The sequence below is a fragment of the Trichoplusia ni genome, chromosome 3, assembly GCF_003590095.1.
Source record: "Trichoplusia ni isolate ovarian cell line Hi5 chromosome 3, tn1, whole genome shotgun sequence".
In the NCBI taxonomy this organism is placed as follows: domain Eukaryota; kingdom Metazoa; phylum Arthropoda; class Insecta; order Lepidoptera; family Noctuidae; genus Trichoplusia; species Trichoplusia ni.
This window is the reverse complement of record NC_039480.1, coordinates 6308708-6326121: the sequence shown is the minus strand read 5'-3', so window position 1 is coordinate 6326121 and position 17414 is coordinate 6308708. Positions and strand designations below refer to the sequence as shown.

The 17414-nt window shown below is 39.2% G+C and overlaps 1 protein-coding gene across 1 annotated transcript; it reads left to right on the top strand.

Annotated features, from left to right (window-relative positions):
- The first annotated feature begins 262 nt into the window (after nt 1-262).
- Nucleotides 263-16570, top strand: LOC113508683 (lysosomal alpha-mannosidase-like). The gene is made up of 19 exons (XM_026891765.1): nt 263-309; nt 816-997; nt 1437-1524; nt 2349-2407; nt 2947-3073; nt 3712-3917; nt 4250-4383; nt 5401-5537; nt 5882-5974; nt 6717-6846; nt 7533-7608; nt 8444-8564; nt 10749-10839; nt 11415-11505; nt 12288-12699; nt 13312-13558; nt 14407-14692; nt 15058-15258; nt 15753-16570. The coding sequence occupies exons 1-19, from the start codon at nt 263-265 to the stop codon at nt 16532-16534; spliced, it is 3510 nt and encodes a 1169-aa protein (XP_026747566.1). The 3' UTR covers nt 16535-16570.
- The last annotated feature ends 844 nt before the right edge of the window (nt 16571-17414 follow it).

Genomic DNA, 17414 nt, shown 5'->3' with positions numbered 1-17414 from the left:
TTTGTTTTACGGGGATATTTTCTTTGCAGATAGTGAATTTCAATAATAGTTTTAAGAGTGAGTGTTTAATCATTAATCAGAATAAGAATTATTTTTGGAGTTACTTCAGACAGCTAATAAGCATACCTAATATAAACAAAATATAATTAAAATAAATAGTCTTTATAAATAAATATTTAAAGTGAATTAAAGAGTGTCAAAAATGCAATTGGAATGTATAGTCATTGTGTCATTGCTACAATTATTGTTTATGAGTAGAGTTATGTCTATGGATGCTATAGCCAAAGATCTTTTAACGCCTATGACTGAGTTTGGAGAGGCGTGTGGATATATGGTAAGTCATAAACTTTTAGAATTCCGTACAGAAATGTTCAAAATATCAAAGTGTCAAAACTCCACTGTCTATCTGTGATTTAGTCATTGTGTCATCATATTGTAGTTTCTAGCCGGTTCTTCCCTCCATAAGAATGACACTTTGGAACCGTGCAACTAGAGTCACCACTATAACGTTTTAAAAGTGCCTGTAAAACGGTCTACTTGAAATAAAATCTTTAGATTTTGATAGTATTGCCATCATCCTAGCCTTTTCCCAACTATTTTGGGGTCGGCTTCCAGTCTAACCGGACTCAGCTAAGTACCTGTGTTTTACAATTAGCGACTGCCTATCTGACCTCGTCAACCCAGTTACAGTTAACACGATATCCCTTAGTTAGACTGGTTGTCAGACTATCCAGCTTCTGACTACCTGTAATGACTGTCAGCGATGTGTAGTAAACAGCCGGGACCCACAATTGAACGTCCCTTCTGAAACACAGAGGAACTCGTCATGACAGAGTCACCCATACGCGGACCACATCTCATGAATTTAATTTTCTCGTTTTCTGCTTGTTTCAGAGTTGTCCCCGACTAAACGAAGGTGCTTTGAATGTGCACATTGTACCTGCGACGCACGGAGAGTTGGGGTACACGAGGACGTTTTACCAACATTATACAGGATGTATGTATATCATCATCATTATCATCATCATCATCATCATCAGCTCATAGTCGTCCACTGCTGGACGGTATTACAATTGCACGGCGACGAGATCTATGTTGGACTGCACGGATAGCCGAGTGGTTGAGGTCACCAAGCCAAACCGTAACGAGTCGCGGGTTCGATCCCCGCGTAGCACAAGTGGATGTGTGAGTCACGAATGCTTGTTCTGAGTCTGGGTGTCTTTGTGCATGTGACTTGAATGCTTGAGCAATTCCTCGCGACACAATGATTACATTTCTAAGTGCGGTAGTCGTTTTTGTAAACCAAAAAATACCTGTAATATTTTGCCTTGTCTCTTTCATTCTGAATTATCAGATACCGTAAATTTTGCATACTTTTTCAACTATTAAAGATTAGTTCTTATTAAAACTGTATGTGATCAAATGTTCTGTTTCAGATGATGATTTCTACGACCACAGCAAAGTAAATATGAAGAATATATTGGATGCTGTCATAACTGCACTTTGGACTCATGATAATAGAAAGTTCGTTCATATACTTAGTACCAAACGACTTATACTTTAACCAAAACCTTTATTAAACTAAAAAAAAACTTTTATTAATCCGCCCATGGTGGGGCAAAGGCCTCCCCTAAATTCTTTCACGATTCTCTATCCTGGGCCACATGGAACCAGCCCAAGCAGTGAGCGTATAGATCGTCTCGCCACCGTTTCCTTGGCCGCGGTGACGTCGTTCATTAGCTGGGTCCCATAGTTTGGTGACTATTGCCCATGCGGCTGACGTGACCCACCCAATCCCATATCATTCTGGCAGCTTTTTGCCAACGACTATTATCACAATTTTGGAACGCAGCGTGGTGTTCGAATTGAATCGAGACCAAAACCTTAGAAACAGAAATTTCAAAGCAGGTTAAAAACAGTCCATCGCTCACCATGACTTGCTACAATAATAGGAGGAATTTGTAATCTCGGTCAGTCACCTCGGTAGCTTAGTTGGTAAAGCGACTGACGCGTATATTATATTTTTATGTTATAACTAGCTGTTGCCCGCGACTCCGTCTGTGCGGACTTCAGTTTACAGCGTTCGGTGGTCCCCGTTTCCATGAAAACACATTCCCTCAGTGATTTTATAACTTTTACACACGTATTCAATTTTCCCTCGAAAACTATTTAAAAAATGGGGATAAAAGGTAGCCTATGTTCTTTTCCATGTCAATGGCTATATGCATGCCAAATTTCGTCGAAATCCGTTCACCCGTTTTTGCGTGACTGAGTAACAAACATGCAAACATCCACACTTTCAGTTATAATATTACGAGTAGTTAAGATATAGACTTCTTCTTTTTCAGATTCACTCTCTCAGACCTTCCGTATTTATTTCATTGGTGGAAGAATAGGGATGGAACAGGTAATCTTTTACTGAACTTAATTTCTACAAGAACATTACCCTTCACAATGGAGGCGGACAATCTTTGCAATGATCAGAAACTCAAAAAGCGATTACAATCTATATATTTCGGCTTCGAGATAAATGTTCAAATGTATGTGAGTGACATTGCACTTCGACAAGTGACGTGACTTGGACTTGTCTTGACTTGAATATAATTTGAGAGATTAGTCAGTGTTAGCGAGGAAACATATGTAACTTGTCTACAGGCCCTCAAAGTAAAACATTTTGACTTTTAGAGTACCGTACCTACAGGGTAAAATGAGGGTTCCATTTTACCCTCTAGTTATGTCAACTAAGTAATATTTGGTTAAATTTTTCACAGATGACGTATCTCTGCTCTCGTTTACACTAAAAATAAAATCAAGGTTAAGCATAATATTTTTTTGGTAGCCGAAAAATAAATTGGAGGGTATAATTTATTTGTAACTTAACCGATTTGTTTAGATCGTTAAATATATCAATGCACTCTCCTAACCTCATCTCGCCTTCCTGTGCAGTTCGCCGCATGGTATACCAGCTACTCCGACAAGGGAGGCTGTTCATAGCCGGCGGTGGGTGGAGCATGAGCGACGAGGCCACCACCAGCTACCACGCTATTATAGACCACTTCACTTATAGTTTGAGGTGAGTGGAATAATAACTGTACTAGTTGTCTTGAAAACGTTGTTTTGCTAAATAATTTATTTATCGTCTAAATAGCGATAGCGAATATATATTCCATATGAATAAAAAATGTTTGGCGTGGATTTTCCTTACCGTTTAGGGGTATGAAACATATTCGAAGAGTTTGTCCGGCCTTAGACCTACACAATATATGCACACATTTTATTTTTTTAAATTTGTCAAACCAATTTCGGATTTTTTTTATTTCAAACATGCAAAACAAAACAGCGGCAAAACAGCGGCTCGAGAATTTTATACAAAAGAGTTTTTTTTTTCAGGAAATATTATTATACTGCCTTCAAAATTTTTATCAAGCCATTTATTTAAGTATTTCACGTGCATAAAAAACTTACTAAAACGACTGGTACGATAAGTACTATATTCAATTCCTATCTGCTGTTTAAGTTTCATTTATTTTTAGGTCATCCTATTTTTCTTGTATTCAGCCTAGGCATCACCATCATCCACAGCCTTTATCCTTCCACTACAGGACATAGGCCTAAATCTCGTGCCAATTTCTACGGTCCTGTGCCAGCCTCATCTAGACTCGACCGGAATTTATTTCCTCATGAAGTAATAGCCTCTCTTTTTAACCCCAGGAAACTCAACGCAACCTTCCTCTCCTGCTCCCGGCCTCTCGTCACTTGGCAGGCGGATGTCTACGGGCACTCTCGAGAATTCGCCTCTCTCATGGCGCAGATGGGGTTTGATGGTCATTTCATCAACCCCATCAGCTATGAAGATGAACTGGTTCGGATGAAGACCAAAACTCTTGAGTTTGTTTGGCGAGGAAGTGATGATTTGGGTAAGATCTTTTTAAAGGACTTATTGCTTGGTGACAAAAATGGCAAAAATGGCAAATGATAATTACGCAAAATTTAAAGCTCTATCCCAAAAAAACCTAATACTTAACTTTTACTTTGAGCTATGACCGATAGTCCGATACCTTTCACAAAATTTTGGCCTCTTCGATAAACGGAAATCTAAAGTTTGTGTGATCCACAAATACTTGTTCAGAATCTGGGTGTCTTCGTGCATGTGACTTAATTGTTTGTGAAACTCAAGACACAAATTATATAAAATTCCTTAACGTTGGAGTCGCATTTATAAAAAAAAAAATTGTTATCTATATTTTAGGAGCGGATTCCGATATATACACGCACAAGTTGTTCGATGGCTACTGGACTCCGCCAGGGTTCTGCTTCGGAGGGTTCTGCAACGATCCCCTCATCATCACGTCTGATAGTACCTTCAATAATGTGGAGGAGAGGGTAAGGAGGGCTTGGTTTATAGTAGCTTTTGTCAGCGGCTTCATCCGTGACACACAGGTGTAGACTGTAACAAGTCGGAGACAATGATCAGACTTAACATACGGCAGATTTCAAATTAGTTATTATTTGGACCAAATCGGAGATAACGACATGCAAAATATAGATTTGAAATGAGTTGTATGTTTTTATAATAACTATCGTAAGACTGATTCATTATTAAATGATGTAACGGTTTACTCACGCGTATTTATCGGGGTAGCCCGACTCGCGATCCCGCCGCGTCTGCTCATGATTAAGGACTCCGGTTGTGTCCGAAACTAGTCGGGCTACCCCGATAAATACGCGTGAGTAAACCGTTACATCATTTATAATGAGTTGTATGTTGTTTCCAAATCCCTTCTCCATCCTTTCTACCGTCGTTTTAAGTGCTATATTTAGGGTACCAAAAACAAGGGTTAAAGATTTAGCCCTACTACTAAAGTTCCCCTGTTTGTTGATCTGTCCCGTTGGACACTAGTCCTCTATGAACCTTGATAGCTAGTTTCTAGTTTGTTTTTGCTTAAGCCTATTTGTGTCTAGAGTTCACGATTAAAACCAAAACCATTCACTTTAAATAATCTTAAGACCAGTGCATTGGTATATTTACAATTTTACAGAGTTAAATATTTACAAGTTAAAAAATAAAAAAATTGCCATTCAATGTGGTAATGCTGCCAGCCTTTTGGGCACACTCCCAGCCGGCAGCGATGCCGATGAATTTTTTGATGCTTTGATTTAATAAATTTAATTATTTTTTATCTTAAGACTAGATCACCAAATCACCGTCGCTGACGTCGTCCACAGAAAAGTTAGGGTGGAGGGGCGTACATGTCAAAAATCACCAGAGTTAAGAGGTCTGAAAGAAAAAGAAAAAGGCTGTGCCCTATCGTAGGATCTGAAACAGGAAAAAAGACATCGTATCATATTGAAATACCAACCTAATTTCAATATCCAAGAGTACCCCTTTCTCATCACCAGATAAACCTGTTCATCAAGCACATGAACCAGCGCCAGGCCCCGTACTACACGACTCGCAACGTGATGGTGATCATGGGACAACGGCTCGGCTACCACGACGCGCCAGTCTGGTTCGCTAACGTCGACAAACTTATATCGTAAGAGTCTCATCATCGGCCTAGCCTTTTCCCAACTGTGTTGGGGTCGGTTTCCAGTCTAACAGGATACAGCTAAGTACCAGTGTTTTACAAGGAGCGACTGCCTATCTGACCTCCTCAACCCAGTTACCTGAGCAACACGATACCCCTTGGTTAGACTGGCTGTTCCAAGCTTCTGTACTACCTATCTGTCAAAGATGTATGAATAACTGCCGGTACCCACAATTAAATGTTTAAGTGTTTTACAACTTACTTTGGGTTCAGAACAATGTATGTGATGATGTCCACATTTATTTTTGAATTTATTTATTTATTATAATAATACTATGATTCTTTCATTTCAGTCTTGTCAACGCGAAGCAAACTGCGATCAAAAACCGTGTGTTTCTCTTCTATTCGACGCCGGCGTGTTATTTGAAAGCAGTGCAGGAGGCCGCGTAAGTATATATACCATTAGTTTTTTTTTCATCTGTTTTATACTGAATATTTAATGATCCCACGGGAACAAAAAATTCTGTATGAAATCTAGGTTATAAACTATCTGTGTACCAAGTTTCGTCTAAATCCGTTCAGTGGATTTTGCGTGAAAGAAGAACAAATATCCATACATACTTTGAACGTTTATAAAATAAGTAGGAAGCAGAATAACACGTCGAAGTCATGTTATTTATAGAATTTAAATGTAATTTTCATAAAATTACACTTAGCTAGACTAGCTTCCAACTTCTAAAAAGGATTTAAGAATTGAAACTAGAGTAATGGACGATTTTGAACTTGCGATCGGTGACCCCGTTAGCTTGGTTGGAAAAGCGGTCTGTCTGTCTGTTAACATATTTCCTCTACTGTACATTCTTTTTATTTGTTTCCTTAATGTGACTTTAATCGCATTACAATGCTACTTCAGAATCCTTTATTTCGGAAAGAACTCAAATTGTGGGTACTGTTATTTGTACATCTTTGACAGTCATTACAGGTAGTCAGCGGTAGTCACTAAAAAAAAGAACAACCAGTCTAACCAAGGGGTATCGTGTTGCCCAGGTAACTGGGTTGAGGAGGTCAGATAGGTAGAAGATTTTTAAGACACTGGTACTTTACTGCTTTCGGTTAGACTGAAAGCCGATCTCAACATAGCCCAACTACGATAACACAGTGTCTAATGATATTTTTTATTATTTTCAGGCCAAAACTATCAACGAAACAAGACGATTTTCTTCCCTACACTTATGATAAGGACACCCACACATCTGGGATGTTCACATCACGACCTGTCATCAAATACCTGGCTAGAGAGATACATCATTTTCTACAGGTACGTTCAATTTAGGTCGTCCGGGAGCAAGATGGAGAGGTGACATAGTTAAGGGTTCGGGTCGAGTCTGGATGAGGCTGGCACAGGACCGTAGAAATTGGCACGAGAAAGGGGAAGTATATGCCCAGCAGTGGGAGGATAAAGGCTGTAGATGATGATGATGTTTAATTTAAAATCGGATAGCCGAGTGGTTGTGGTTACCAAGCCAAACCCACTGTGCGCGTCGTGTCGCGGGTTCGATCCCCGCGTACGACAAGCATTTGTGCGATCCACGAATGCTTGTCCTGAGTCTGGGTGTCTTGTGCATGTGATTTGTATGTTTGTGAAAGCCCCCGCGACACAAGGATTAAATTCCTTAGTTCCCGTACTAAATAATTGTTGTCGTGTCCTTGTTTCTTTCCACCCGCGTGCTACATGCGGTATATATTGATCTGATGAAATTGCTATTCAGCCCATTTCCTCTTTCCTTACTTTTGCGTGCCCGACAGGGTCGATATAGTACCTTTAACTTGTTTTTTACCATCCTTGTAAAATATGGAATACAATAAATATGTAAGTATTGAGTAATACTTTAGAACCAAGTTTCCAATTAAATCTAAACAAGAACTAAGTTTGAAGAGAAATAATTATAAATTCCTCTATAAATGAAAAACTGGTGTAGATTAACTTTACTCATTGTTTTACAGATGGCGAAACAATTACAAATATTTGCAAAACTGGGAAATAATGACAGGAGGTTTGAAGATATCATGTGGATCGCAGGTCAGTACTGGTTTATTCATTATCGTCTTAGCCTTTTCCCAACTATGTTGGGGCCGGCTTCCAGTCCTACAGGATGCAGCTAAGGTCCAGTGTTTTACAAGGAGCAACTGCCTATCTGACCTCCTCAACCCAGTTACCTGGGCAACACGATACCCCTTAGTTAGACTGGTTGACAGACTTTCTAGCTTCTGATTACGTGTAAAGACCGCTAAAGATATATAAAGTACCTCGACCCACAATTTAACGTGCCTTCCGAAACACGGCAGAAATAACTAGTTTATCCTGTAAACAAAAAAATACTAATCTTCTTTAAGAAGGATAAAAGGCAAGTTTTAACTTTCTTTGCCCCATGTTGAGCGCCATTCGCACGCAGTTTGAAACCCCATCTTGAAACATGTATATGCACAAAATTCAGAATGTCGTGGTGTCTTTGCAATTTTTATTAGTGTTGCTAGCTAGTATTTGAGCATTGATCACCAGGGTCCTTTTAATGGATTTGTAATTTAAGAGGTTCGTCATCATCATCATCCACAGCCTTTATCCTCCCACTGCTGGGCATAGGCCTCCCCTTTTTCGTGCCAATTTCTACGGTCCTGTGCTAATTAAAGAGGTTGCACGCAACTAACTTCCTTTCTATAAAGGGTGGGCAAAACTAGGTGCTGTCCAGTGTAATCTGACCTTCAAAAAGTGCTACTTAGTAGCCTAATTTGAATAAATGACTCTTGATTTTTATTTTGATATGCCAGCGACTTTTTTCCCATGACTAAGGCGACTAATATTATAATCTCCTTTTTTAAGTCTTATTAGACTATCCTTGTTCAAATTGGATTTTCAGGAGTGATGCAAGATCATACGATAATAACTGGAGCTATGCGGCCTTACGTGAGCGACTACTACGCGCGGAAGGTGTATCTCGCGAAGGAGCTGTGTATACAAATGTATAGACCGGCTTTCAAGTGAGTCAGCATCATAGAAATCTAAATAACAAGGTAATAGAAGTGCCAACGCCGCGTGACCTTGTCGCCACACTGGTGTCTTGGACGACACCAGCGCGCGAACTTACGCTCAGTCGCTCGCGGAACGTCGTCACAGCAAGAACCACTAAAAATGGTGTTTTGCGGCGTTTCTCAGGCTGGAAATTCATCTGCATCGTGTAATAACATAAATAAAGAAATAACATTTTATCGGTAAGTAAATTATTGCAGTAATATTGATGTTATTGCAAAATTAAATTTCAAAACATAACCTTCATTATAAACCATATTTATATCGCACCATCCTGCAACAATTGCATTCTTTACTAATCATTGCCTCTGCAGTAAGAGACTTACAGAAATGCACCGTTGTAAAAAGAGAAATGTATAACGAAAAATAATATTTATCAATGCGATCGTATTTGTAGTGGTACGGCCGCACAAAACTGTCGGAAATAGTGATGTGGTTAAGTGCGGACAAATTATCCAAAATGAACATTGTATACGAAAAGTAACAATTTTAATAGTCGTTTGTTTTTGTGAACATATTATTGAATATATTTTTATTTCAGAATCCCATAGGATGCAAATAAATACAAAAGACAAGTAGATGACTACCACGGGTAAACGAAATTGGTACCCTATAACTTAGGCCGAATATACACTATGAAATTAGTTGCATGCTTGATAACTTGCCGCCCGCCGCCGCCCGCGCCCCTCTCCATTTTTACGGCTCGGACCGCGCTCGCAACTGAATGTTTCAAAAAGTACGCCATGCGCTAGCATAGCATTGAATAAAAATTGCAATTTAAATTTATCCAAATCTCATAAATACCTATTTTTTTATTATGAACGTTTACTAGTCATTCGATACATGAACTGGGCTGCTTTTGTAAGACGACTAAAAAGTCACCGTATAAACCAAACCTACCTAGGTACCAAGTATTTCCTAATAATATTTTTTTTTGTCAACCGACAATTAGCGAATTTTTTTTTTGTAGGTAGGTACATATTATAATGTAATCCATAGAAGAATACAACAAAAAACATTGTCACTCATAATTTCGTCTTTCATTATATTTCGGATCCGTAGTCAATCCCTAGTGTAGTTTACGTAATCACTACAACTAATGCAAAAAAATGCAATGACTGTGTGAGTTAGTGAATCCATACAACGACAAAGTCAATCTTATTCCATTAGACGTACGGCCTAGTGTTGTTTGCTTGGTCTTCTCGATGTTAATGTTTGCGTGATTGCGTAGTTATTTGCTGTGAATGTGTTGAAGCCCCGCCCACCGGCGACATGCGTTTCGATAGATCGCCGCGGTGTATGCCATTTCTATTACCTTGTTATTTAGATTTCTATGGTCAGCATAGATTTGTAAACATAGAAATGTATAATATAGCATTCCACAACTCTCACACAACGCCATCTAGTGTCAAACTAAGCAAAGCTTGTATTATGAGTACTAGACAATAAACATTCTTTTTAAAAGAACGACTCCCGCCCTAAGGAATTTAATCCTTGTGTCGCGGGGGGTTTGCACATACTCAGAGCAAGACACCCAGACTCAGAACAAGCATTCGTGGATCACACAAATGCTTGTCCTACGCGGGGATCGAATCCGCGACACGCCGTGCAACGTGGGTTTAGCGTGATGACCTCCACCACTCGGCTATCCGTGCAGTCGAATACTTTATTATAGATAAACACCCAACCCAACATCTGTCTTGGGTGGGAATCGAACCCACGACCTCCATTATAGCAGTCAGGGCCACTAATCACTAGATATGTTATTATGTAACAAAGTACTTTAAAAAATTAAAGAATAAATTAAACTTAGTGAATCAGCTAAGCGTTAAAATACTAGGTCTGTGTGGCCTATAGAGATTAAACATACATTTATTTTAATTTATTTATTTAATTATCACACTAATCTACCATTACAGGTTACTTAACCTAATGCGGTAGCTAGGACTAAACAAAGGTCTAAGTATTTATGTGAACTAGGGTTTCAAAGATTGAATTATTATGCACATAGTTGCAGGTCTAAATTCCAGCAACTGTTTTAATATGTAATTTTCTGATAATTCTGATATGCATAGGCTATAAGTTAGCCTGATACACATGCCCATCATTAATAGATTTTATTGTACTCATTGTAGTATACTTCGCAAGTCACCAAAGTCCATGCAGTACTATGCTTGCCAGTTTAATATCTCGTCGTGTTGGACAATGTCCGAGGATAGATTCTTTGTAAGTACAATTTTAATTTATTATAACAACAGTGTAAATGAATAAATGTTGATAGATCGGCTTTAATAAATTGCTTGCTTCTTAACCGACTTCAAAAAAAGAGGTTTTCTGTTTGTATGTATGTATGTTTGTCCGCGATTATCTCGCGTTTAGCTAATGCAGTTTGAATGCAGTTTTCGGAAAAATATTTGTAAAGCAATACTTTTAAAAACCAACCACCCAATTTCGGAATTTAATCCTTGGGTGGTGTTCACAAACATTCAAGTCACATGCACAAAGACACCCAGAGCAAGCATTCGTGGATTTTATTGTGTTTCAATCGGTTTATTTTTCCCACGTTGTTATACACTCACTTCTTGTTTGTTTGTCGTTCCGGTTGGATTTTTGTAACTCAATTTTGAGGCACTTTCCGATGCGCTAGCAGGCTGAAATTTTCAGGGTAGCTTCAAACCCGATGACAATGCAATTTACAACTTTAAAAAACGGCTGGACCGATTTTGATAAAATTTGAATGGAGTGACATTTAAAAACATTAGTTAACAGTTACATTAATACATGTTGATGGTGTTTTACAGATTGTGATATACAACCCCTTGGCCTGGCCAGTGACTAGACCTATACGGTTACCAGTTGCGAGAGGAGTATACCATGTTTATGACCCCAAAGGTAAGACCATAATACTTCTAGATTTAAATTCAAATTAATGTATTGAATGTTAATACGAAAATGTGTGTCAAATTCCGAGAGCAGATAGAGTAAAGAAATGATTATATAATGACTGGCCTGTTGGTCTAGTGGTTAATGGCCTTGACTGCTATACCGGAGGTCGTGGGTTCGATTCCTACCCAGGACAAATGTTTGTGTGATGAGGATGATTATTTGTCTGTGTCTGGGTGGCATTTATCTACATTATGTATGTATTTAAAAATATATAAGTATGCTTATCAGCTTTTGTCTAGTTCTCATAATACAAGCTTTCCTTAGTTTGAGACTAGATGGCGTTGTGTGAGACTTATGGAATAAGTATTAAAAAAAGTATGTAAGTAAAAGTTTGAAAGTGGCACCGGTTACAGAGAAACTACGTGGCAACCGGCTGTCATGGTATGGGCATGTGATGCGAAGGAATGAGAGTCATGTGGTGAGGAAGGTGTTGAGTATGAATGTGGATGGATATAGGGGACGAGGACGACCAAAGAAACGATGGATGGATTGTGTAGACGATATGGCTGCAAAGAGTGTTTTTTGTGAGATGACGTCAGATAGAAAGGTATGGAAGAAGAAGACATATTGCGCGGACAACAAATAAAATAATTGGAATAAGAGCAGGGGAATGATGATGTGAATGTGTCAAATTAATATCACCAACGAAGTCCCACGCTGTATAAACGAGTTCCCATTCGAATTGTCGACTAATTTCGAAATTACATTACTCACCATCCCTCTTACAGGTGCTAAACAAAACCACTCTATAATCACCATTCATGATCTGATAGCATCCCTCCCAGACCGAGGCGAAATATTGACTGAAGACGAGCTGGTATTCATCGCTGAGAAAATCCCACCGATGGGCTTCCGATCCTACTATATCCAACAACTACACGCCAGAACTAGGCAAAAACGATCCATCATCAAAAAACTAAATAAAAATAAAAAGAAGAAATATTTGACAAGACAAACGAATAATCTGAAAATAGATGATAAATCTCTTCTAGATGATATTCAAGATTATGAGGATTTCGAAGAGAATACAGAAAGGCCAAGAATACAGTTTGGGAATATATCTTTGTCAAACGAAACTGACTTTTATCCCGATTATGTTGTGACTCCACCGACCAGAATTAATAGGACTACTACTGAGGTGTAAGTATTGTTATAGTGGGGTCAACTGTTTTTGGGTGGTAACAGTTACATGGAGAACGAGTGCTGATGATTTGACTGTACGGAAAGCCGAGTGGCATAATCTACCACCGCCAAGCCCACTGTGCGGGGTTCGATCCTCGTCTAACAAAGGCATTGGATCCTGAAGAGGTGACAATTCCAAAGACCCTTACTGATAACCTTGACGTTAGACAATCTTTAAACTTTATTTTCCTGTACCTGTAGAGTAAAAACGGAACATTACTAAGGATCCTCTGTCTGTCCGTCTGTAAAAAACTTGTAACTCATGAACCATATTTCTAGCTACAAATGTCACCCACCCGCAACTTTAAAATGACTCCACCCGATTTCTATGAAACATATCTAAAAACACTAGCACATAATTAACATTTAACACTAAATTCAAATAGCTCAACCCCTTCAGAAGACATGATGCCACAGACAGACAGACTTATTTCCTCCACCCTCTATTTACATCAGGGGTTAAACAACTTTTAAGCAACCCATTTTTTTTCGCAACTTCATATTTTTTATAGCCTAATTCTCAACTCTTAGTTTAGCAATTACAACTTTCTCTAACTGGTTTCTTTCCAGCCCACCATCTCGAACGACATCTAATCCCACAACCACCACAACAATTTCATCATCATCATCAACAACAACAGCTTCATCATCACCACCAACATCATCTCTGCCGCTTTACCCAGAGTATGAGTATGTTGAGGTTACAGACAAACCCGAGGCAACAACGGAATATATTGACTATGATAAATATTACAGGCGAATGGAACAGGCTGGGTATCACAGTTTTGAAACTACTCGCAATTACATTAATAATGAGGTGAGAGGAAAAATAAAAGAATAATTTTATTAAATGATGCAACGGTTTACTCACGCGTATTTATCGGGATTGCCAGACTACTTACGGACCCAACCGGAGTCCGTAATCAAAAAAAAACTAATCGGGCGATCCCGATACAAAGGCGTGAGTAAACCATTACATCATTGAATAATGAATCATTCTCAAGATAGTTACTATCGAAACCAATTACTCATAAATGTGGTCAGAACATTATTTTTTTACAAACATAATTTATTGGACTAAACGGATAGCCGAGTGGTTGCGGTCCCCATGCCAAAACCACTGCACGCGAAATGACACGAGTTAGATCCCCGCGTAGGACAAGCATTTGTGTGATCCACGAATGTTTGTTCTGAGTCTGGGTGTCTTGTGCATGTGACTTTAATGTTTGTGAAACTCCCCGCTATATAATCATTAAATTTCTTGTAAAGGGAGTGGTATTAAAAAAACAAAATCATTCACTTATCATCATTCTAGCCTTTTCCCAACAATGTTGAAGTCGGCTGCCAGTCTAACAGGATGCAGCTAAGTACCACTGTTTTACAGGGAGCGACTGCCTATCTGACCTCCTCAACCCAGTTACCTGGGCAACACGATACCCCTTAGTTAGACTGGCTGTCAGACTATCTAGCTTCGGACTACCTGTAACGACTGTCAAAGACGTATAAGTAACAGCCGATAATTTATTATACCTTCCCAAGCACGGAGGATATAGACATAGATGACCACCCATCCACCCGTATCAAGTATAGCTTAACCTGTATCAACTCAAATCAACTTGTGCATTATAGCTTAGCCCCGAGCTTAATAATAATCTTTATTTTCAGTACATCTTAATAACTTTCGATAACAAATATCGTCTGACAGAAATACAGCTTTTGAACGGAGTCAACATAAGTTTTCATATCGAAATGTGTTACTATATTTCTGACGACCCGGTTAAACTTGGCTTGGATAAGAAGAAGCCAGGGGCTTATGTCTTCAGGCCTATGGATCCTCAACCAATTCTGATTTCTGACTATTTTGAGGCGAAAGCCTTAAAGACGGATATTGTTCAGGAGTTGCATTTGAAGTTTTCCACTTACGCGGGGGTGGCGTTGAGATTGTATACTGGTAAGTTTTGAAGCAGAAGATGGATCTCGATGGCGTGTAAGGGAGGCCTATGTCCAGCAGTGGGACGTGTATAAGCTAGTTTTATATTTAAGCATAATACCTGTCATGTTTCTTTTAGTGTAAAATTATAAGAGTTAATCATTTATAAGATGCACTCCACATTTGTTTTTAAGAGTACCTTATGGAGTTTCTGGCCGGTTCTTCTCCATAAGAATGACACTTTGAAACCGTGCACCTAGAATCAATACTGCAACGTGCCTGGAAAACGGCCTAGTTGAAATAGACTTTTGATTTTGAGTTAAATTTTGACTTGAATTTTGATTTTGATTTTGACTTTAATTTTATTTTGATTTTATGTTTTCCAGGTTTACCAACTATTGAAGTGGATTGGATTGTAGGCCCTATTCCTATGGATGATGGTTACGGGAAAGATGTGTTCATAAGATACGCTAGTAACATAGTCAATAAAGGCGCGTTTTACACTGACAGTAATGGACGACAGACTATTAAAAGGATGCGCGATATGAGAGCGACGTATAAGCAGACCAATGTTGACAATATACCTGGTAAGTGAATAATCCTGTTGCATAATTTTCACCCAACGCCATCTTGTGTCAAACTAAGGAAAGGTTGTATTTGAGTACTGGATCACTGATTAACATATTATGTGTTTCTAAATACATGTATATTATAGAGAAAAGAGCAAGGAATGATCGTGCTCATCTCACAGACAATTGTGGTGGGAATCGAACCCACGCACTCCGGTATAGCTATCAGGGCCACTTACCACTAGGCCATCGAGCCAGTCAAGTTAAATCCCAACTATTATCCCATCCAAGTTTTTTATTCTCATGCACTTCACTGATGATGTATTTCTATAGCCACTATAATAAGAAATAAGTTAAATCTAAGTTAAGCTATAGATAATACGGTCACAAATTTGATCTGCACTTAACCAAGCACGAAACCAACCAACCACGAAAGTTTAATTTTCGACACAAAGTCGCACTAGACCGCTTACTAAAGATATACAAATACCTAATTTCCTCCATCTCCCCAGGAAACTTCTACCCAGTCACATCAAAAATCTACATCGAAGACTTGGAACGAAATGTCCGAATGTCCGTATTCACGGACAGAGCACAAGGCGGGACCTCTTTGATAGATGGGAACATAGATCTGATGCTGCATCGACGCATATTCACCGACGACAGTGGAATCCAAACGTTTCTAAACGAAACTGAATTCGGAAGAGGGCTAATAGTAACTGGGAAACACTATCTCTACCTCTCAAAGGCTGACCACCGCGCGAATAAAGTCTTCGAAAAGAAATTTGCTAAGGAATTGGAACTGCAGCCTAAAGTATTTTCCTCAATTCATCCGTCCTACGTAAATATTAGCTACGATCTTTGGAATGCGAACAAAAATGAGTATTCCGCCCTCAGAATGAAAGTCCCTATCGGCGTACACATTTTGACAATAGAAAAACTAGGTGATAAACTACTTTTGAGACTAGAAAACTATCTAGAAAAAGCAGATGTAGTCAGAAACGGAGTAAAAGTCGTCTTCATCAAAGAGTTGTTCATGGATTTTGTTATTGTTGATGTTAAAGAAACTACTCTTGCTGGTAATATTTATTTGGAAGATTATACTCCGATGCAATGGCAGAAAGATAGATTTGTTAAGAATTTTAATGAGTTTTATGGTAATTCAAGTGGTCCAGAGTTTACGAACCCTGATAGTGAATTTATAAGGTCGTTTGAGAGAGTTAACCTTGACACTGGTATAGAGTTACAACCGCAACAGATCAGAACCTTTGTGGTTACTTACGTGCTTGTTTAAATAATAAATTACTTATTAGCTGAATGATTTGTTTCATTTCATTTGTCGTCACTTCGAAATGTGTCCAAAAAAGCCTCGCCCTTGGGTACCCTCCTCCGATTGGGTAAATTACCACGTTTTCTTAGACGTCCAGCCCAAAAACACGACTTGAAATACAAGTAATTACCATCTCGCACCTTTCATCTCGCCCCCTCTTCCTACATTGGTACAACCGACTTTGACGACCTCCGTGGTCGAGTGGCGTACGCACCGGTTTCAAGGTGTCGCTAGCTCTGAAGTCCCGGGTTCCATCCCCCGTCGGGTCAATGTAAAAATTCACATTTATTTGAATATATTTCACATATATTTGTCTCGGGTCTGGGTGTTTGTGGTACCTTCGTTGTATCTGAATTCCATAACACAAGTGCTTCAGCAACTTACTTTGGGTTCAGAACAATGTATGTGATGTTCGCATTTATTTATTTATTGGTACAACCCCTTAAGCAGGGTTCCCATAGCGCCGGACCGACAGATCTGCCGCGCCGGTAAATCTGCCTTTTTACCGAGCGTTTTGTCACCACGAAGGGCCGGTAGAAAGACCGGACCCGGAGTAATGTGAACGAGTTTGTGCCGGTATCTGTCCCCCGCTCATGCTCCCCTCATCCCGCCCGTGTTCAACGCACTTCATTCGGCTCGCATTTGCTGGTAAAAGTAGACGTTTAGCATGGATATTGAAGCAGAAACTTTAATTACGCTTGTCCAAAAGAGACCTGTTCTGTGGGATAAGACCGAAGACGATAAAAACACAAATTTGTTCCGGGATCTGATGTAATGTGAACACTCTGTCCGGTTTGCGGTTTCCGGCAGATCTGCCGGTCCGGTGTAGTGGGAACGCTGCCTT

Excerpts from the sequence above, each read along its gene's own strand:
- LOC113508683 (XM_026891765.1), top strand. The coding sequence starts at position 263 with ATGTCTATGGATGCTATAGCCAAAGATCTTTTAACGCCTATGACTGA. Across the intron at positions 2,408-2,946 it reads GAAGAATAGGGATGGAACAG|TTCGCCGCATGGTATACCAG; the intron begins GTAATCTTTTAC and ends CTTCCTGTGCAG. Across the intron at positions 14,693-15,057 it reads GGCGTTGAGATTGTATACTG|GTTTACCAACTATTGAAGTG; the intron begins GTAAGTTTTGAA and ends TATGTTTTCCAG.